At 40.5% G+C, this 19,902-nt stretch overlaps 1 protein-coding gene across 1 annotated transcript in view; it reads right to left on the bottom strand.

Annotated features, from left to right (window-relative positions):
* Window positions 1–19,902, bottom strand: part of DERA (deoxyribose-phosphate aldolase) — a 54,164-nt gene that overhangs the window by 32,565 nt on the left and 1,697 nt on the right. Inside the window, exons 2-5 of the mRNA XM_064459179.1 lie at window positions 11,335–11,432; window positions 7,014–7,161; window positions 5,204–5,299; window positions 3,746–3,880 (exon numbers count right to left, since the gene is read on the bottom strand). Of these exons, the coding sequence (XP_064315249.1) occupies window positions 3,746–3,880; window positions 5,204–5,299; window positions 7,014–7,161; window positions 11,335–11,432 (477 nt within the window). The remainder of the gene's footprint in view (window positions 1–3,745; window positions 3,881–5,203; window positions 5,300–7,013; window positions 7,162–11,334; window positions 11,433–19,902) is intronic.

The following is a 19,902-nucleotide window of genomic DNA, read 5'->3' as shown; positions in this document are numbered from 1 at the left end:
ACTTTTTTTAAAATTCAGCTTACTTGTTGTTTTTATCTAGTCAGTCACATTGACCAATGTTAAGGGTAGAAACTGAGACGAGGAGGGAAGATGTTTTAATTTCTGTTAGACCAAAAGATCAAGGTAATCATGATGGGAAACTGGAAAATGAGCTGGAATCCCTTCTGTCTTGCACATTAATGGCAGGTTTGTTAACAAAATGACAAGCGCAAGGCTATCGGCACAACACCACTCTTTCAGTTCTGCTCTCAGCCACATATGTGCCGCTCCAGAGATTCACACGAAACTGAAAACAGAGCTTGGCTTCAGGAGTCTGAGCTGCTGCTGACAATGTAAGAAAGAAACTGTGCAACTAGACTTTCAGGTCCCAGGTCAGCTTGCACATCTAGAAAACGGTAAGTCCAATTATAATATTTCTGAACAACATGTGGAGTCTTTTCCAAGTCTTTGGAGTGTAGAGTGTATTTTCCCTGCCCTCTTCATAAGGTATGTACGACAAAAGGGGCCCCCAATCCCTGAACAAAGCCTCTAAACTCACAACTGAATAATTATTAAGAAGATTTGAAAGGCAGCTTTCATAACGAGGTATTTCATGGATGCAGCCATGTTAAAACTTCTTGGAGTATACTTTTTTCCTCTTTTCTTGTAGGAAACTTTAACTGACATAGAGCAAAGGATCAAGAAATCTCAAGCTGCCGACACCATGGTATCTCCAGGTGTTTGCTAAAAGCTGTGGAACTAGAAGTAACATTATAGTACCCCAGGCAGCTTCAGAAGATACAGCAAGTCCAACATATTCATTGATAACAGGGGAAAAAAAGATTTAAAAAAAATCCACTTTCTTTCAACAATTTTTTTTGTCAACTTCACCACTCTCTACAAACAGGCTCCACATTCTGGGCTTAAAGACACTAAACTCTGATTTTTAAGCTTAATACATACTTTGTCAAATGATACAAGACAATGGTTGAGTAAACTATTGCAAAGTAATATTGCTCAAAAGCTAATAGGTTGTAAAAGGTATGCAAGTTCATAAACTTAAATCTCATTTAATGTTATTTTCTAAGATAAATTAACTGTCTGATAAAGCTGCTTTCATGTTCAGCAGTATTAAAAACCTCTTAACAATTATTTTGTAAAGATCTAGAAAATATATTCTGAGTGTCATAAAGAGTTCCAACAATATTTAAGAACTGCTTTAAAATAACTTGACATAATTGGACATACACTAAAATATTTAATAACCAAACAAGCCTTCGAAACAAATCACACAGCAACACTGTTCCATCATGGTGACCCCAATTATTGCACAGGCTAGAAGCTAAAAATACATGAACAGTAAGACAAAGCACTCTACCACATATGTACTCTTGTCAATAACTCCTGAAGTTGTGAAGACAGACAGCATGAGAAAATAATGATAAAAATATACCAGTCTTACAAGCATAAGCAGAGGTTCTGTCATAACTGCAAGGCAGCTCTAGATGAAGTACCTTGAACACAGACACAGCTACTGCACTAGACCTTTTCATTTTCATGTAGGAATCCAGCCTAAAAAAGACTTCTTCATCCCCTCTAGCTTCCTTAAATGTACTTCATACACAGTTGTGTATCATATCTAATCATCAGATAGAAGTGGAAAGCTGCATGTTCACACAGGTAACATACATCTATTGAAAGCTAAACATGAAGTTAGAACACTAGATTTGCACCAAAATATTCAGACCACCTACTGAAGTAATTTTTTTGGAAGGGCAAGTTAAATATTAGAATTTTTCACCCTGTAGCATCATTACCTGGATGGCAAGTATATTCTGTTTCTGAGGTAGATTTTTTTCAAGAACATGTAAATATGTGCCATACACAGATTCACATTCATAAACAAACTTTCAGAAAACATTTGGAAATAATTTAAATTCTGCTCTCTGTAAAAGAAATTTAAACTAACCATTGGCAAAAAAAAAAAAAAAAAAAAAAGGATGACTTTAAACCTTGTCACGACTTCAGATGTGGATAAAAGAATATGCATACCAAATCAAGAGTCAACCCTAATTTACTTATTTAGTAAACTGACAGCTTTATACTACGTCCATCATTGCTATGTCTGTGTACTCCTCCCCTGTATTTTATGACCACAGAAAACAATTTGTTTCCCATACAGAAAAAAGTAGCAATGTAGGTCCGGTTCATTTCAATCACTGATATAAACTTGCTCTCTGGATCTAGCCCTGTATTTCTCCTCTGAGTTCTCCTTCACATAATCCTGGGCCACACAACCTCAAGCCTGCATTTGCAACTGCCTACATGCACTGATTTCCTGATCTCTGCTCTGTGCAACTTGCACTTAACAGTGGTTTTAACCATGAAGTCTGAAGCACGGCAACCACGATTGTGTCAGAAATTGCTACAAGACAGACTTTTTGAGACACAATTGCAAGCTGCCGCTCAAGTCCAGTTTAGTGGTCTTTTTCAGTCTTGGTGACATCTCACCGACTCACCTCATTTTATACCCAACACCAGCAGAGCGCAGGTCTTGGAGGGGGTACCTGCCTTGTAGGCCATAGTGTAGACCCTAACAAAGATACAGTGTAGAAAGGTGTGCATACACTCTTGCTGCCAGCTAGTGCAGAATCTGGCCATCATTCTGTCTTATTTAAAACTGCTCAGTCACCCAGACTCCATATTCTAGCAATTTCTGGGGCCATACCTGAAATTAAAATAGCCACTCTGAAAGAAACAAATGTCTGCGACAATGCCCATCCTCAAAAAGTCAAACATTTGTAAAGCTGCATGTATTTAAGAGCAAAAGAATGGCGATGGTAAACACTACAAAAGAGGCCAAGACATTAGAGCAAGTGGAAACCAGGATCAGTCCTGAAGACACAGATGCAGAAACTTGTGGTTTGGTTCAATTCTAACTGCTAATTGAAGGCAGACCAAAATCAGAAAATATGATCTGTTACCACGATGAATGTATTTCCTTAACCTAACTCAGGTGCCAGGGGTCTTTTATAAAGTCTTCCAACCAAACAGGCTATTATGGCAATGCATTATACAACTAAATGGAAAACTCATTCCAGGACAATGATGTGTTTACCTACACATGGAGATTAGTTATAGGAGCATTGTCAGCACTTAAGGCAAACCATTCACAGTACATTAAGGAGGCAATTAGAGCAAAAACCATCTTCAGCATTATTGTTCTTACTAATTAGTAGTAGTCTGCAGGCACAGTAACATCAATAATAATATGAACAGTCAATTTGTACCCTCAACTTTCAGGGAAAAGAAAACAACTAAAATACATATTTTTGTCAAGAATTGGAACATGTATATTTAACAAGGTATCATCTACATTAGCAGCCCCTTGGGGGTTTTAACAAAACTGTTCAAATAATTAGACCATAGGCATTCACTTCCATTCCAGTTGCTATTTTTTTCATCCCGTACACAAAACCTTCTAAAGGCACAGAATGAATAGGCCTGAATTTTCAAAACACAAAGTCATTCTGAATACCCGATCTGATGGAACTTGAAACAGCATTCTTTTTTAAAAAATCCAACCATTAGTCATAAATTAGTTAAATAGTTTTTATTTAGTTCAGTGCCCCAGATTATCAGCCACTCTTAGGGGAGGGACCAAATTCTTCAAGGACTGATGTGGAGACTGGGGGAAGAGACAAAGACAGAGCTTGGACGTGCATATACACAGGCTTAGGTTCCTTGCCAAAGGGTGGGTACTTACCTTCCCACTGGCCAGTCAGCACCAGACTCCTGCTAATGACAATGTCAATCTCTCTGGCACCATATTCCACGGCTAGCTTTATTTCAGCCAGTTTGGTTTCTAGAGGAGTTTGTCCAGCTGGAAAACCAGCAGCCACTAGCAAGACAGAGGATGGAGGTAGAGGGAAGAAAATGTTTTATAAATTGACCATAAAATTTCAGATCCCTCTAATACACCAAAGAGTTCAAAAGTTATTCCTTTTTTTATCCCTACCACAATTCAAAAAATCTAAAGGCACCTCACCCTACTCTCTTTTCATCCACAAGAAGCATTTGCTCTTCCCTCAAGATCCAACATCCAGCAAGATACTAAGTGCATCTTGCAAAAAGGTCTCTTTCACATGCCCTAAATTTTTCCAAAGCAGCCTATGTAAGAAAGCACAATAGCTATTTCCTCCAGCAGAATTGAGCAAACAAGGAGTGAACTCATATGTGAAGCAATACATACATTTTTCATTGTCCCCAATTCTTTTAAGTAGTATTTCAAGTTAAATTCCAGTAATATGTTTAACAGCTAAATCACAATATGGCAAAAATTGTTTTCAGTGAGGTCTACTTAAGATTACCTTTATGACGCTTAAGTACAAAACCCAAAGGTAACTTTGGAAATAGAAAAAATAATGGCAAAGAGGATCTCTGACAAAGAAATCCTCTTTATCGCTGACATATAAATACATTTAGTATGTATATTTCCCTGCATGACAATGAAACAACAACAATAAAATAATCAAAACTAGAAAACATGGATCTCGGCATTAAACACCTGATCTAACTTCAAAGCTAGCCCCTGCTTTGAGCAGGAGGCTGGACCAGATGACATCCAGAGCTCCCTTCCAACTGCATCGTTCTTTGATTCTAATTCTTGCTTACTGCAGATTCAGGACTTGTCTATTGTGTGTGGTGACTGGAGAAGAGCTGCCATTATTAGATTTGCCAGCACAAGTCCTGAACCTCCAGGCTGCTCAGCAGACAATAACCCTTGCCTCTGCCCACAGCTTCATTAAATTCAGCTTGTAGGATTATACTTAAAAGCCAACAACAAGGGGAAAAAAAAACCCCTTGTATTAGAACTCTTAAAATCTCATATTGCAATTTTATTATTATTATCTACTTAGTGTCTACTGATACTTTGTACTGTACACTATTGCAATTTCTTCCATTTGGGTGAGGGAAATGCTGAGAGATCTTGAGGACCTCTTTGAAGAGTTCCAGCAAAACTGACTTGGCATTGCTGATAAGCTTGAAGTTGAAAGAAAACAAAATATTACACCAGAAGCAAATCCTCCCCTCCATTCCCTTCCTCCCACCTACTACCTTTTTATCTTACTCTCTGAAACAAAAGCAAGTCCAAACTTCTGTATTTTTATACATATTTTATAGCATAAAAATATTTAATTGGGTATTTTAGAATAAAACATACCTGAAGCTACTGGTATGTTACAACCAGCAGCCTTTAGGGCATTAACAGCATCAATGACTCTTGTAGGATATACACAAACTGCTCCGACAGTAATACCTGCAAAAGCCACAGTTCACTTTTTCATATGTATAGATTTCCACCTTCTCTAGTGCAATCCTTATTTTCTGCCTGTGCGCATTGTTTGCAGCTCCCACTTCTGCATTCTCACAAGGGTTTTAAGCACCTACACCAGGTGTATCTGTTTTATTGTTCAAGCACTTCAGGTGATTCTCTGTATTGTTACCTCCCTCATGTTCCTTCACCTGACCCTGGGAGCAAGTTTGCATTAGCAGGAATTAAAACGCCAAGATTTTTATCAACAGATTCACAATTTAATGCCAACATGTACAGTTAAGACATGCTTTGCCAGCAAACTACTGTGAGAGAAACTGCACTGCCAAGCTCTGTCCTTACGTGTTGAGCCAAACTGAGCCCAGCAGCAGCTAAGCAGCCTTTATGTTAATGCAGTCCTACTGCATTTTTAGTTAAAATGCTATTCTCTCAAAGTCTCAGATAATTGACCTTATGTTTAATACTTCCACTGTCTGAAGAGTCCATAAATCTGAGGGGTTTTTTTTTAAAAAAAGACTAACTTCTGATATTTTATGTGTATGGCTTCAAACCAGAGGCCTGATTCCCCTGTGGCTTTACATCATATGACTTCAATTGGTGGACCAACGCCCATGTAAAACTGAAACATTTCAACAGTAAAAGCACGCCCCAAACATCACTAAGATTTTGTTTTCGATAGATCATCCTAAGGCCAACATAACAGGACAAAAGTCAAATGCTATTCACCAGCACATCAGTGATTACATCTGGAAAAATTCAGAAGAGCTGCTCAAATACAAAGAGGTTTTATTGATAGCTATATTGACAGTTCCTGTTTGCTCTGAAGTAGAAGCATGTTCAGTGTTGGGTGTAACAATGGGACTTCAGGTGGAATAATATCAATGAAAGTTTTACCACTAGTTCTTAAGGGCTGTCTTCTGCCCCTTCAGTTCTGTTGACTTAGCTGGGAACTCTGTGTGTGCGTGTGTCTGTGTACGTGTGTATACATGATATGCACACAACCACATACACTGACTACAGGACTTATTTCTTAAAGCAGACCGGGCTGCAAAGACATCTCCTATCTTAACTACTGAAACAAGCAGGTAACAGATAACGTTTTCTGAAGTAAAAATATCATGCACAGGACTGCGGAATGCATCTTTTCTGACAGGCAAAGCGGCAGGCTCGGTAGTTACATACAGCAACCGCAGCTAAGCATGAAATCCAAAGTGGTCACATGAACACTCCCCTCTTCTTCAACTTCATAAGGACATCAGCAGATTAACAGACTACTCAATTAGTTTCACCTTAGTGCACTGTTATTAAAAGACATACACTGAGGTTACACACTTGTGGCTTCCACATCAAATGTGCTCACCAGGTGTCATAACTTACAGTGTCGCCCTGAGTCCATGCTTCATTTTGGCTGCCAAACTGAGAACGGATTTTTTTTCTCCTTGTATTCTTATATTAACTCCAATGAATTGATATTATGCAGCTTGAATTTAAGACAGTTGCTTTAAATAAGACCATACAGGACCTAGTTTGTTCTTTTGGGGCTATTAGCTCTGCAGCACTGTCTGGCATAACTGCTTCCATTATAGGAAGAGGAGGCCATTTTTACGCCTATCTGAAAACTGAGGAAATGCTAAGGAAATGCTGACATTTTCTCTACACAATTTTCTCTACACAATACACACAACAAAACCAAACGTACCTTTATCGTGCATATCCAAGGCTTTCAGCAGATCCTCTCTGATGGGATGCTTTGCTTTAAAACACAGTCTGTGAACATTTGAAGGAGTATCATCGCCTGAAAGAGTGGTAAGGTCTATGCAGGTGACAGCTTTCAGCAGCCAAGCAGCCTACACAGGAAGTGAAGTAAGGAATACAATATTTCAGTTTACCCTTCCAAAACCAAACTGACTTAGAAGATGCAGGAATCAGAAGCCTGGCTCTCACTCCAAGAATAAGGAAACATACGGGATGTAACATGGAGGATATGCACAGAATGGTTTATGACAGACAGGGATGGCAGATATTTGTTCATGTCTTGAGAGATACCTAATGGCACAGAAAAGATTTGGAACCAAAAGTCAGCTCTCTTAGGATCAGATGATCTAATTTCAATTTTTGGTGCAAAAGCTAACTACCAAATGGGGCTCTAAGAATCAGACGAACACTTTCACCTGGACAAAAAGCACCTTGTTTCAAATTTAATTCTGTAAGATAAAAATATCGCCTATGCGAGGAACCTCACTATTATATGCTCCATTCTATATAGTATATCTGTATCTTTAAAGCTCGCATGCATGAGAAATTATACACATGCTTCAAGAGGAGCACAGGTTTGCAATTGCTGTTAACCAGATCAGCGTACACATCAGCAATTTGCACACTTGCACGCTTGCATGTTTCTCCTGCTGTGAGAGTGAAGCATGGAATCAGTGGGGGGTAAGAACCCAGACTTCTTAAAACTTAGGGTCTAGACTGCAGAAGTTTCCACTTTCTTCTGTGTGAATCGGGAATAAAAAACATCTGTAATTATTTGGTGCAAAAAACAAAAGCAAGAGCTAAGTGACAGGACTAAAGCACTCTTTAGATGAAAATGCTACAGAATTTTAAAAGACTTACTAATCGGAGAATAGAACAGAAGCACAGTTAAAACTTTTTGAAGATTTTTTGCTAAACAAAAATTGAGCTTAAGACATTATTTTGAAATATTTGTTGAAGGTCTTCCAGCAAATTCTCATTTACAGTGATGGCTTCACTAAAAGCTGACATCTGCTAGTGGGCGCTTGTTCAAGAATGGGAGAGTCTGCAACAGCAAAGTCCACTCGAGTCCATAAAGTCCTTCTCCCTGACTCTGCGACATGATTTTTCAGTACAGGCAGCAAAATTTGTTGTTTCTTCATGGGGGTATTACTCTGCAAGTCTTAAAATGCTGGCCAGCCTACAAACCTTTCACTCTTCGCTGATGGGAGTCTCGTTTCTGAACTTGCTGTTAATGTTACACTGAAAGTTACTTTGGGGTGATTAAGCAAAACAATGAACCATCACTTGCCTCTGTTAGTCTAAGCCTGGCTGCTTGTTTCAAACTGATCTCTACTTTCATCCTATAGTACTTCAGAAGGGTTTTTAATTTTAAATGGTTTTAAGTTTCTTTTACATGGATTTTTTTTTATCCTCCACTTGAGGGAATTTTTGTCTCATCTCTTATGACATGAATCATAAAGTCACCAAGACAGATGTAGTCAGGGAGTTCCAAGAACTGGTATGAACTTCATTATTTTAAAAGGGTTTTTCAAATGAGTATTTTGGGAAATGGGCTTGAAAAGCTGAATCTGTGGTGCTACTTACATTCAAACACGTAAAGGTTCAAAATCATCTCTCTGAAATAAACAGCATGTGACTATCATGACTGCAATGATAGTGTCGAAACACAGCAAAGATGCTTCTGAAAATAATTTCTTGGCATTCTTCAAAGTAAAACCTCACTCGAGCAGCTCAGTGCCAGTGTTACTACACAGGAGAGTGGAGAAGTGTTAGTAATAACTAAACATTTGTCCTACAGCCATGTTGAGGGAGTGACACTCAATCCCTTTCTTCTCAATGATTCTTTGTAATCAAAGCCTGTGGCTCTCTATTCCTTTTTTCTTTATATAGTAACTTCTGCCAAATCAGAAGACTTACTTTTTACATCACTGCAGTATCTGAAGATAGCCAAGGTTATGGAATACCCTCTGGATTTTCTCGCTGACATTATTTCCCAACCCAGAGCCACTGGACTGCTGAACTTGTTATCAAGTGACTTCTTATGTGCAACAAACTCTTGGGAAATGCTGAGCTAATGTCTAACTTTCCTCAGTTTATGTCCTTTTTTTATTTAATCATAACATTCAAAGCACAGATTTTCAGGTTCATGTAACAGGCAGGATGTTGTTTTCTGCTAGCTGCCAGTAGGATCTTACACAGCTACATCAAATTATCCTGAAACTGTCATCTGCAAGATCTGTGGTCATTGTGAAACCAGCTTCAGCCACCCCAAAATGGTAGCCCGACATGCTATGCTCCGGACACCAACTATTTTGAACAGTTTTTTGAAAAATTGCATATAATTAAATGATTCTTGCTTTGTTCTACTATGTTGGACTGTTAAGATTGATCCTTGAGTGTCTGCCTCCTGCTTCCACGTTAACTTCCACGTAAATTTCCACGTTAACTTCCACTGTTGCAAGTAATTGACTTGCTTAGCACGGAGAGGGGAGGAATCACACACATTTGCTTGCGGAACAGCTGCCTGGTGAACAAAGAATCAACTTGTCCTTTGGACACTGGCTACAGCCCCACGGCTGAGAGGACACTGGGAGCTGTGGGTCTGCTCCACAGCATTTCTCAGACCTTGCCCTTGGCTGAAAGCTGCCAAAGCACTTACGGCACCCTGCAGGCAACTCTGTGTGCTGTTCCCCTCTCAGTGCTTCCCATCCTGCTGCTGAGGCAGCAGAAACCAGCACATGGCCATGCCTCACCTGCTTTGCTTTGCAGAACATATTAGCTTACATTGCTGACAGCTTTGCATTACGAGTCCCACGTTCCCACGTACAAACTGGAGAAACCAAAACACACACCGAGCCAGTATCTGCCAGTTCTGCCAGGGGGACAGTAAACAGCAGAGGTTGACAGTAACTGCTGAGAAGTTAAACATGCATGTTCAGTGAATATAAGAGAGAATCATAGAATTCTAGAATGTCCTGAGTTGGAAGGGACCCACAAGGATCATCAAGTCCAGCTCCTGTCCCTGCACGGGACAACTCCAAAATTCACATCATGTGTCTGAGGGCATTGTCCACGTGATCCTTGAATAGCATCAGGTTTGGTGCCATGACTGCCTCCCTGGGGAGCCTGTTCCAGTGCTCCACCTCCCTCTGGGTGAAGAACCTTTTCCCAATATCCAACCTAAACCTCCCCTGGCACATCTTCCTGCCATTCTCTCTGGTCACCAGAGAGAAGAGATCAGTGCCTGCCCCTCCTCCTCCCCTTGTGAGGAAGCTGTAGACCATGAAGAGGTCTCCCTCAGTCTCCTCTTCCCCAGGTTGAACAAACCAAGTGACTTTAGCCACTCCTTATGCAGTTTCTCCTCTAAACCCTTCACCAACTTCATGGCCCTTCTCTGGAAACTCTCTAGTAGCTTTATGCCCTTAATGTACTGTGGTGTCCAAAACTGCACACAGTACTTGAGGTGAGGCCGCACCAGCGCAGAGCAGAGCGGGACAATCACCTCCCTCGATGGGTTAGCAACACAGTGCTTGATGCACCCGAGGACACGGTGGTCCTTTTGGTTGCCATAGCACACTGTTGGCTCACGTTCAGAAGAACAGTCCATTTGCACTACTGGCTTCAGTGGTGGCTTACGTTAACCTATTTTATACTAAGATGGACAATAACTGATCATTTACCTTACCTCAGGAGCTGAAAATTCAGCCTGCTTAACATTAGTAGCCTTATTTTTTCCCTTTCTTCTGTTTCTTTTTACCTTTCTTCCCCCCCTCCCCCATGCCATAGCCAATCAGGATTTTTGAGTTTTAGGTAAGAACTAGTTAAGCAAAGAAATCACACATGTTGGGGATGTTTAAGTAAAGAAAAGTCATCCAGGTAGGTCAAACTTGACAGGGACCATGATCATATCTTACAGCTTTAAAATTAAAAAATAAGTAGGCAACGTGCAGAGAAGTCTGCCTGGGAAACAGAATAAATGTGGTAGGATAGTAATATACAGTTTAATCCACTCATGAATAAAGATGACTTAAATTCATTAGTGGTTTTGCCACTCATGAGTTATAAGGTTTTTAACTTGTTTGGATAAATGCGTCACCTTATTCCATCCCATCATCATCAAATACAAATTATTAAAATAAGACGTGGACAAGCACATTTTTTAAGTTTACATGCACCTTGAAAAAAATTCAATATTGCAGCCTGGAGAGGCAGAGTGACTGCTTTAAAAATACAGGAACAGAATGCATAAAAAGAGCACTTACTTGCCAATGACCTTTCACAGTTCTCCATTTTTTAATTCGTTCTGTATGCCTCACAACTGCAGGTCGATTCACATGGACTTTTGACATCCAGCCAAGTTCTGGGGTGGGAAAAAAAGGAGGAAAAAAAGTCATCTGTTTCTGTGTTCTCTTAATATACAGTGTGGGACTTCAGAAGAATGTTGTAGCTTGGTTTGGGACCTCTGAAGAGCATGCTGTAATTTTATGTCCTTTTAAGGGCTTGCATATTAATCATCAGTCCAAAATACCACAATAGCTTCTGTTAGGGTATGACCTGTGAACTGGATGTTTCACACAGCATGTTTTGCTTGCCATTACAGCTGAATTAACTTACTGTTCATGAGAGACACTATGTTGCCATTCCTGGACTATGAAGTTCATTATACACGTGACATACAAAAAAACCCACAAAACAGTCTTCTGCCATTGGTTGCTGATTTACTTCTTGAGTCCAGAATACAGTAACATTTATTCAGTCCTTTACTTGTCTGCTGGCACCCAGGATACAACAGCATTTTTTGTGTGCGTGAACCTTTGTTTATAGGAACTGTACCCCACACAGTCACCGAAACCTCTGGTCAGACCCTTGTGTAACAAAGCATTTGAGTTGTTGTTGTCTAGAGCTAATTTTACTGAATTTGCTACTTGGGCCTGACTAACTGCAAGTTTCCAAAGCACTGGACTCCTGGGCAACATATCTGCCTGGAAGCTGCTGAGATGCATTACAGCCTGAGAAACGCTCACCTTGCCAAGCACCCTGGAGGGCTCAGGGCAACATCTTCAATGTGCGAATTCCTTCAGATGCCTGCTGCAGACAGCCTGGCTCATAATTTCTATGAGTTTCAGTATCAAAACAATAACCAGACCCAAAGAGAAGCAGATGCTCCATATTCACTAAAAAAATGTAACTGTCTAATAAACAGAAGCACCAAAAATTGGACAATACTTAACAAAGGGAAAGTGACTGATAAAGGAGAACTGAGGGTTCAGGTCCTTGAATCTTGAAATTTCTGCTTAGTATGATAAACCAGAAATGTAATTTTGAATGTTAATAAGCACAAACTGCTTACAGACGTACACAGGAAAAAGAAATCAGACCATCTTTAAAATCTCTCATTTCCCAAAAGATAAATAATTCTTCAAAATGCAAATCATATAAGCAATCCATGAAAATAGTCTGAAGACAACATCAACAATCATTAACCACCGATCGTCAGCAAATCACCACCATCAATCATCAAATACCATCATCAGTTAAGGTCAGTATATGGACATGGGCTCAGATACTAAGAGATAATAATTCTGGGTGAATTAATTTATTAAAAGCACCTCATCTCTACAAGTCTTCTTCACTACTGCATTAAACTTGCATTTCCCTTGAGCACATTGATAACAAAATTTTTAAAACTAAAAAAAAGCTAACAGCCAAAATCACTAATTTTGTACAGAAATCTTATTCTCAAATTTTTTTCTTCCTACTTCAGAGTTGTAATAGCCAAAAAAAGTGCAGAACTAATATACTACCTGAAGTATGTAAATACAAGCCTATTTTCCTAATTAGACTTACAAAAAGCCCTGGAGAAACCAATTTAGGGTAACGATGACTCAGTGGAAATGCAGGACAAAGGCATGAAACACAGCTAAACGAAATCTTGTTCTGAGCACAGTAAGCCATCTCGCTACCACTTTCCTATTACCACATACAAGTAACTAAATGAGCAGTACCTGCAAGATGAAAATGTTGGCCAAAAGCAAAAAAAAAATTAAACCAAAGAAGGAATTCCAAAGGAATCCTAAGGAATTTAAGGATTTCTTCAAGAATTTAACACCAGTCTCACTGTACAACAAAAAAGAAAAGGAGGAGCTTGCAAAGTTGCAAACCAGTTGAACAACAAACCCTCATTACTTCTCCCCACTTTCAAAGCCACAGGCTTATTTATTCTGCTCCAAAAGCAAGAAGCTCAACTGACATGTAGAAAGCAGGTGACAAAAGCTATTGCTGCAAAACCCATGGCTAGAACTTTCCTTCTTTTTGAACATCAATAAATGCATACCATATAAACACAGACAGCTGAAATATAAGCTAGTGAAACCTCTACATCCTCCATGGTTGCTTTAAGGTTGAGGCTTTTATAGGATCAGCAGAGAGCACACATCACTTCCCATGGGGCCTTTATAGGAAACATTTGACAAAGTCCATGGGGGTGGGAGGAAAACACAAATAAATAAATAAATAAACCAACCAACCACAACCTCTGTGTTGTGATTCTCCTACTATATGCCAAGTGCTCAGCTGGAATCTTTTAATCATAATCCAATTTATCAAGATAGATTTTGAACCCTACTGGGTGCATGGTGACCTTTCAGTGCCTTTGGAAAACGTGATAAAATCAAAGCAAGCAGTTTAGATGAGGTACTCAGCTTCTTGCTCTTTAATACGGATCCAGCAGCTTCAGTTACTCTACCCTAACCTATTATTTCTATACTATGAAAAACAACCAAGAAATCCAACTAAGTAATTACTCTCTAAAAACTACTGCCTTCTCTAGAAGAGTTAGGAAGACTATGGAGACAGCATCCAGTTTGTTAAACATGGAAAATTTTCATCTTCTTGGTTCTTAGGGCATAAATCTGAATTTAAGTGACAGAACCAAAATTTCCCCCATGAGTAGGTTAACCCTTCATTTCTTATTATTTGGAGCAGATTCAGTCTGATTCACCTTGTGCTGGACTTTGGCAGAAATGTGCTGTTATTGTATCTGCCCCTACGTGACTTTTGAGCATAGTTTCTCAGAAGGTCTGAGTAATCTCTGCAGGGAACAGAGCACTGCACACTAGATTAGCTTAAAAGAAATAGTCAAGTGTAACACCTTTGGTGGTGGGGGCGACACGGGTTGGGGAAGTAATGTTTACAAAATTCACAATCAATGGGAGAAAAGAAGGGGAAGAACAATGGAAGTGAAAAAAAAAAAGCTATTGCTTTTGCTAACTCACCTCTGCCCAAAGTCACCGGTGAAAGTTACCATGTAACAGCCAATCAGCAACAGCTGACTGCATGTTCTTAGTTCTTTGCAAATATGCTTAAATTCATTGGCTTAAGCTCTTTCCACTGTGTAACATGTTTTACCTTCTGTTTTTAATAACTCCAGACTAGTCATGTAGGTAGGTGACATGTGGCAACTCAGTAAGATGCAATATCTCATTCTTGTGCCTGAGACACAAGTTTTCTTGAAAGACCATAGAATTTGGATCTCCAAGTATATTTTTGAATGTGGGATATTGAACCACTGTGCACAACAAAGGCAGGAAGCTTAAAAAAATTTTAAAATAATTAATTAGAAATCAGAACTCCACCCTGTCTGTACAACATAACGTGAGACATTATGCACCTTACTAAGGGAAATAAAACGGTGTAATAAAAAAATGCGTGGTGAGGAAGGACAAAGGTTCTGGTGATAATGTAGCAGCAGATGGAGATTTCTATCTTACACAGACCTTTTATTCAAGCCCTCTTCTCCATCAGTTAAAGCAGTGGGCAAGTGAAAACAAATACGTCTCAGCGTAATTGTCTCTAAATAGACTTTCAAAGTTTGCCATGTGAGGTCTCACCAAATCTTTAAATGTAAGTGTCTCTGTTCAGAAAAATCACTCACAATTCCAGCTTTTTTGTTTTTTTCATTAAAAATCAGAATAAAACCATTATTTGAAACAGAACTGACTGCCTTTGGATTCTCTCCCTCCCCCACTCCCCTAAGCTTTATGATTTAGTATCTGGCTAAGGAAAACTATATTTAATTAGGCTCATTAACCTTGCAGTGTGAACACGTCTTTTTTTTTTTTTTTAAATAAGTCATCTGCTAGTCATCTGCACAGTCATGTGGCTTCAGGGATAAAAGTAATTAAAGCAGTTACACTATAGCTAATTAGCCAATATTCTGTAATCACTCTTCAAGTTTACTTTTTCCTCTGAAGACATTTGAAAAAATCACATTCAAAATCTTAACAGGAAATTCATCTCCTCTCTTTGAAGAACATGTATCCAAAAATACCAAGCATTTCCTCAGAAAACAATAAATAAACCCACTTCATTAGTATAATTACATAAATATCTAAGACACCTAACACATTCCTCATAAAACAGACTAAGCTTTTCAGAGGCTTCAAAAAAAAAAAAAAAAAAGCGTGGATGGCATCCCTTCAGATGGTGAAACAGAAAGCTCAAGAATGCCTGAGGCTGTAGTTTCACAAGTATTTTAAGGCAGCACTGTCCCCAAAAGAAGCTGCCCCCCCAACTGGTTATTTCCTCCTCTGTGCCAGAAACAGCATGTGTGCTCCTGCTCTTGCCATGAACACGTGATCAAGTAAGGGAAGGGAAGGGATGAAAGCTGTTATTTCTGGAGAAGAGAGTGAAGCTGTGTCCTGAACCTTTAGTGGAGAAAGGAGGTATCCAGCTGGACACAGGCTGACCCCAGCTGGCTATGCATAGCCGAGCACAGCCACTGAAGAGAGAAAGAAGGCTTCAGGATCAGGGCTTGTTACAGTTATCTTACCACGTAAGCTGTTTATCGGTTTGGGGATTATTCAGTTCTTCAAGACAAAAGCTGTAGTTATTTTTCCATAGCGACTCTTGCTATGGACCTGTTTTATTTTCAGATGGGTCCTCCTTACATGAGCAAAGTTCAGCCTCCAAGTCATCAGCATTCGATACTCAAAGCAGGACACCAAGGCATGAGCTCTGAACTAGAAATCAGCTCTACTGTCTTGTGACATTAGTGAAATCACACAAAGCTGACCACGGATCACATGAAATGGATCATGGTATCCACTGACAACCGTTGACAAGCCTTTCCTCGGAAAGCGAGCTGCAGAACAATGGGAGCTCGGTCTCCTGCAGGTCCAAGGTCCTCTGCTGTTCCCTCTCTTCTTCCCTGGCTCCAGATACCCCAATAACCCAGCTGTCTGTTATGGTACTTATGACTACGGAGTAAAACAGGATGTTGTTACTTGCACGAAGACCCCCAAAAAAGATGTAATGAAAAGTCATGTAATTCCTGAGCTGTACCTGCCTTTCCCTCAACAGAGGGACTAATTTGGTCACTCCAACTACTGACTGACTTATTTCCAAGACATCTATCTGTCCTTCAAATTTGATTAAAATTATCCAGCAGATTCAAAAGGTGTTAGAAAGGAACAATGAAGAAACAGAGCCACAGTACAGGCTAAAACCAGCTATTAATATATTAGAACAGAATTACGCTGTCTTGAAAAGGGATGCAACACTTCATTATCTAAATGCCACTTACCAACAGGCTAGCTCTCACATGTAATTGGCTCAGAAATACCAACTATAATTAAAAATATCAATTGAAACATAATGAATGTATTTCTGGCCCTTCAACTAGAGGGGCTGAGCAACACGGATAGATTTATTTTTTTTTTTAGTCTCCAAGAACATACTCTGCAAAACAACTGTAATTATTCATTACTCAGAATAAATACACGTATATATATACACACACACACACAGAGGAAAAGACCATATAATCATAGAATAATTTGGGTTGGAAGATCTCTGAAGGTCATTTGTCCAACTTGATGTGCAAAGCAGGGTCAGCACTGAGCTCAGACCAGGCTGCTGAGGGCTTTATTCAGTAGGGTTTTGAGAGTCCCCAAGGATGGAGACTTCACAGCCTCTCTGGGCAACCTGCCCCACCACCTGACTGTCCTGCATGAAGAAGTTTTTTCTTATATCCAGTATGAACTTCACTGCATCAAGACAAGTCTGCTGTCTCGCTTCATCCCATCATGCAATGCTGTGAAGAGGCTGGCTCCGCTTTCTTGACACACTCCCCAAATGCATGAGCAGACTGCTGTTAGGACCCCCGAAGCCATCGCTTCCCGAGGCTGAACCAGCCCAGCTCCCTCAGCCTCCTCACAGGGCAGGTGCTCCAGCCCCTGACCATCTTGGTGGCCCTCTGCTGAACTTGTGACACTTTAACAATCTCTTTCTTCTATTGGGGTGCAACAAAACTGGACACAGTCTTCCAGATACTGTCTAACAAGTGCTGAGCAGAGGAGATAAGCCCTCCCTTCCCACGAGCTACTGGCCCTGTCCCTGTTGGTACAGCCCGGGAGGCCGCTGTCCGTCTCTGCTGCCGGGCACTGCTGGCTCGTGCCCAGCTCGCTGCCCACCCAGCCCCTTTCAGCAGAGCTGCTCCCCAGGCAGGCAGGCCCCAGCCTGGGTGGCTGCTGGGGCTCGTCCTCCCTGGCGCAGGGCTCTGCCTTCAGCCCTGCTGAATGTCACTGGGCTCCTATTGATGTGTATACCTGGCCAGTTTGGGTCCCTCTGAATGATCCGCCCAATTTAGTCTCATCTGCAAACTTGATTAGCAAGCAATCCATTGCCTCTCCCAGGTCATTGCAAAAAAAAAAGTTAAACAGGATGGGTCCCAGGCTAGACCCCTGCATTACCCTACTTACTTGGTACCGGCCTCAAAGAAGAATATGGCCTATTGACCATCACCTTAGCTCAACCATCCAACCAGGTTTTTAGCCATTTTTGTATCCAGCTATCCAAATGCCCCAACTCGGATATGACATATTGCAAAAGAGAGCGTCAAAAGCCTTACTAAAGTTGAAGTAAATGATATCCACTACTTTCCCCTTGTCAGCATACCCAGTGCTTTTACTATGGAAGGTATTTAGGTTGGTCAGGTATGATTTACCCTTTTATCAATACAACAAATGATAAAACGATGTGACTGGCAATCAGCTCCACCATTGTTTTGCCCTGTGACCTTGTGTTATCATCTAGGCCATTCCCCCCTCCAGTCTCCCTAGTGAGTGGCCTGAAGAAAGACTTGTATCTAGGCACAAGTTTGGGCTCCACACAAACAAGCTGTGGTATCTGCTTGGTTTTAAACACCCTACGGGCCATTTGCTGCCTCTACCCAAGGTTACTGAATGTCTCTCTTTATCCATGACTTCTGGAGCTGTTGCATCAAAATTCCGTCTGCAGAGAACAGAAAACCCATGTGGCAGATGTCCACACCCCCGCAGTTAAATCAAAGGAGTGTGCTACCAGCTTACACTACAAAACAGATGTTTCAGTATTTTGTTGTGAAGTAGCATTAAAAAGTTGCATCTGATGCTTTTCTGAAACGTGACAAAACACGAAGGATCTGGTCCATTGTACTCCAGTGTCCTTGGGAGCAGAGCAGGAGAGGCAGACTCCTTTCAGCCCCTGCAGGCATTCTGGTAAACCTGAGAACCCAAGAATGACTCTGCAAACTGTCCCTGTGGAATGACAAACTTGTCAAATTCCTGATCCACCTTCTTTACACGTCACTCTGATAGCAAATGTATCAGTGTATTAGACTAGTGACCCTCTGACTAGTTCATGCAAATCAGTGTCTTTTTGTGTGTGTTACATGTACCTGTTCTTTATTCCAAGTAAACACCTTGTTCTTCTGCTAAAGAAAAGACAGACAGAAAGACAGGATGAATTAAAGGCTTTTACAAAAATGTATTTATTTTACAAAAAAAGAGACATCACATCGGAAAGCATTATATGCCATTTCAGAAGAGTTTGGCCTGTCATTGATAAACAAATAGATGTTTCTAATGGCAGCATCAGAAATTTACTGCTTAAATAACGTCATTAGGTAACAAGCACAGAAATAGCAGCCACAGAGAAAAGGACGCAAATAATGTACTTTTAAGTAAAAGGTATTTTACCACTAGGTGTCCCTGTTGGAAAACTATAATCCTACAGAAGACTCTGTGAGATACAGGGCAAATAACGTGAATTACTGTTAAAGCTGCTGGCACAAGCTGGCAAAACCTTCAAAAGCCAAAGCGCCTAAGTCACAGAAGTAGTGCATATTGTTAGCAACCGTGAAAGATAAAGGCACGGGTTTAACATGTCCCTCTGAGTACTGCTGCCAGCTAAGATACAGCACTAAGTAAGATACAGCAACTTACTTAAATATAGTACTTAACATATTTCAGATGTGTATTTAGTGGGAAAGGGAACGGCAGGGAGATTCAGTCCTCCCTTTAAAGCAGCCGGCATATGGCAGCTGTTAGAAACACCCACAGCGGGTACATGCTGCCACTTAATACAAATGCAGTCATGGCCACACCGTTCCCCTGCTATGCCTGTCCTACACATCTAACCCAGCTCACTTTGACTGCTACTGATTTAAACAAAGATCACTGGGAAGAGATGGCAACAAGTACCTGTGGACAAGCCTTTCCAGGTAAATCAGTTGCAGCTGGAAGAGGCCACATGGTGCAGCCCTGAAGACACCCATCCCTCGGTGCTTTCCATTAATAATCCTGAGCACTAGTTGACTCTGCCTCTTGGGCAGGGGAGGGTTACTTACAGGAGAAGAAAGAATTATATAAGCTATTTTGAAAATATGCAAAGATTATTTTAGTGGGTGCAAAAAGCAACAGCTATGTTGTGCTGGTCAGCTGCACATTGAATACTTTTCCCTTGACTACGGTTACACAGCAAGATCCGGCCACATGTTAGCAAGGTCGCCC

This window comes from Phalacrocorax carbo, chromosome 1 (assembly GCF_963921805.1).
Source record: "Phalacrocorax carbo chromosome 1, bPhaCar2.1, whole genome shotgun sequence".
Taxonomy (NCBI): Eukaryota; Metazoa; Chordata; class Aves; order Suliformes; family Phalacrocoracidae; genus Phalacrocorax; species Phalacrocorax carbo.
This window is presented reverse-complemented; position numbering and strand designations above follow the sequence as displayed.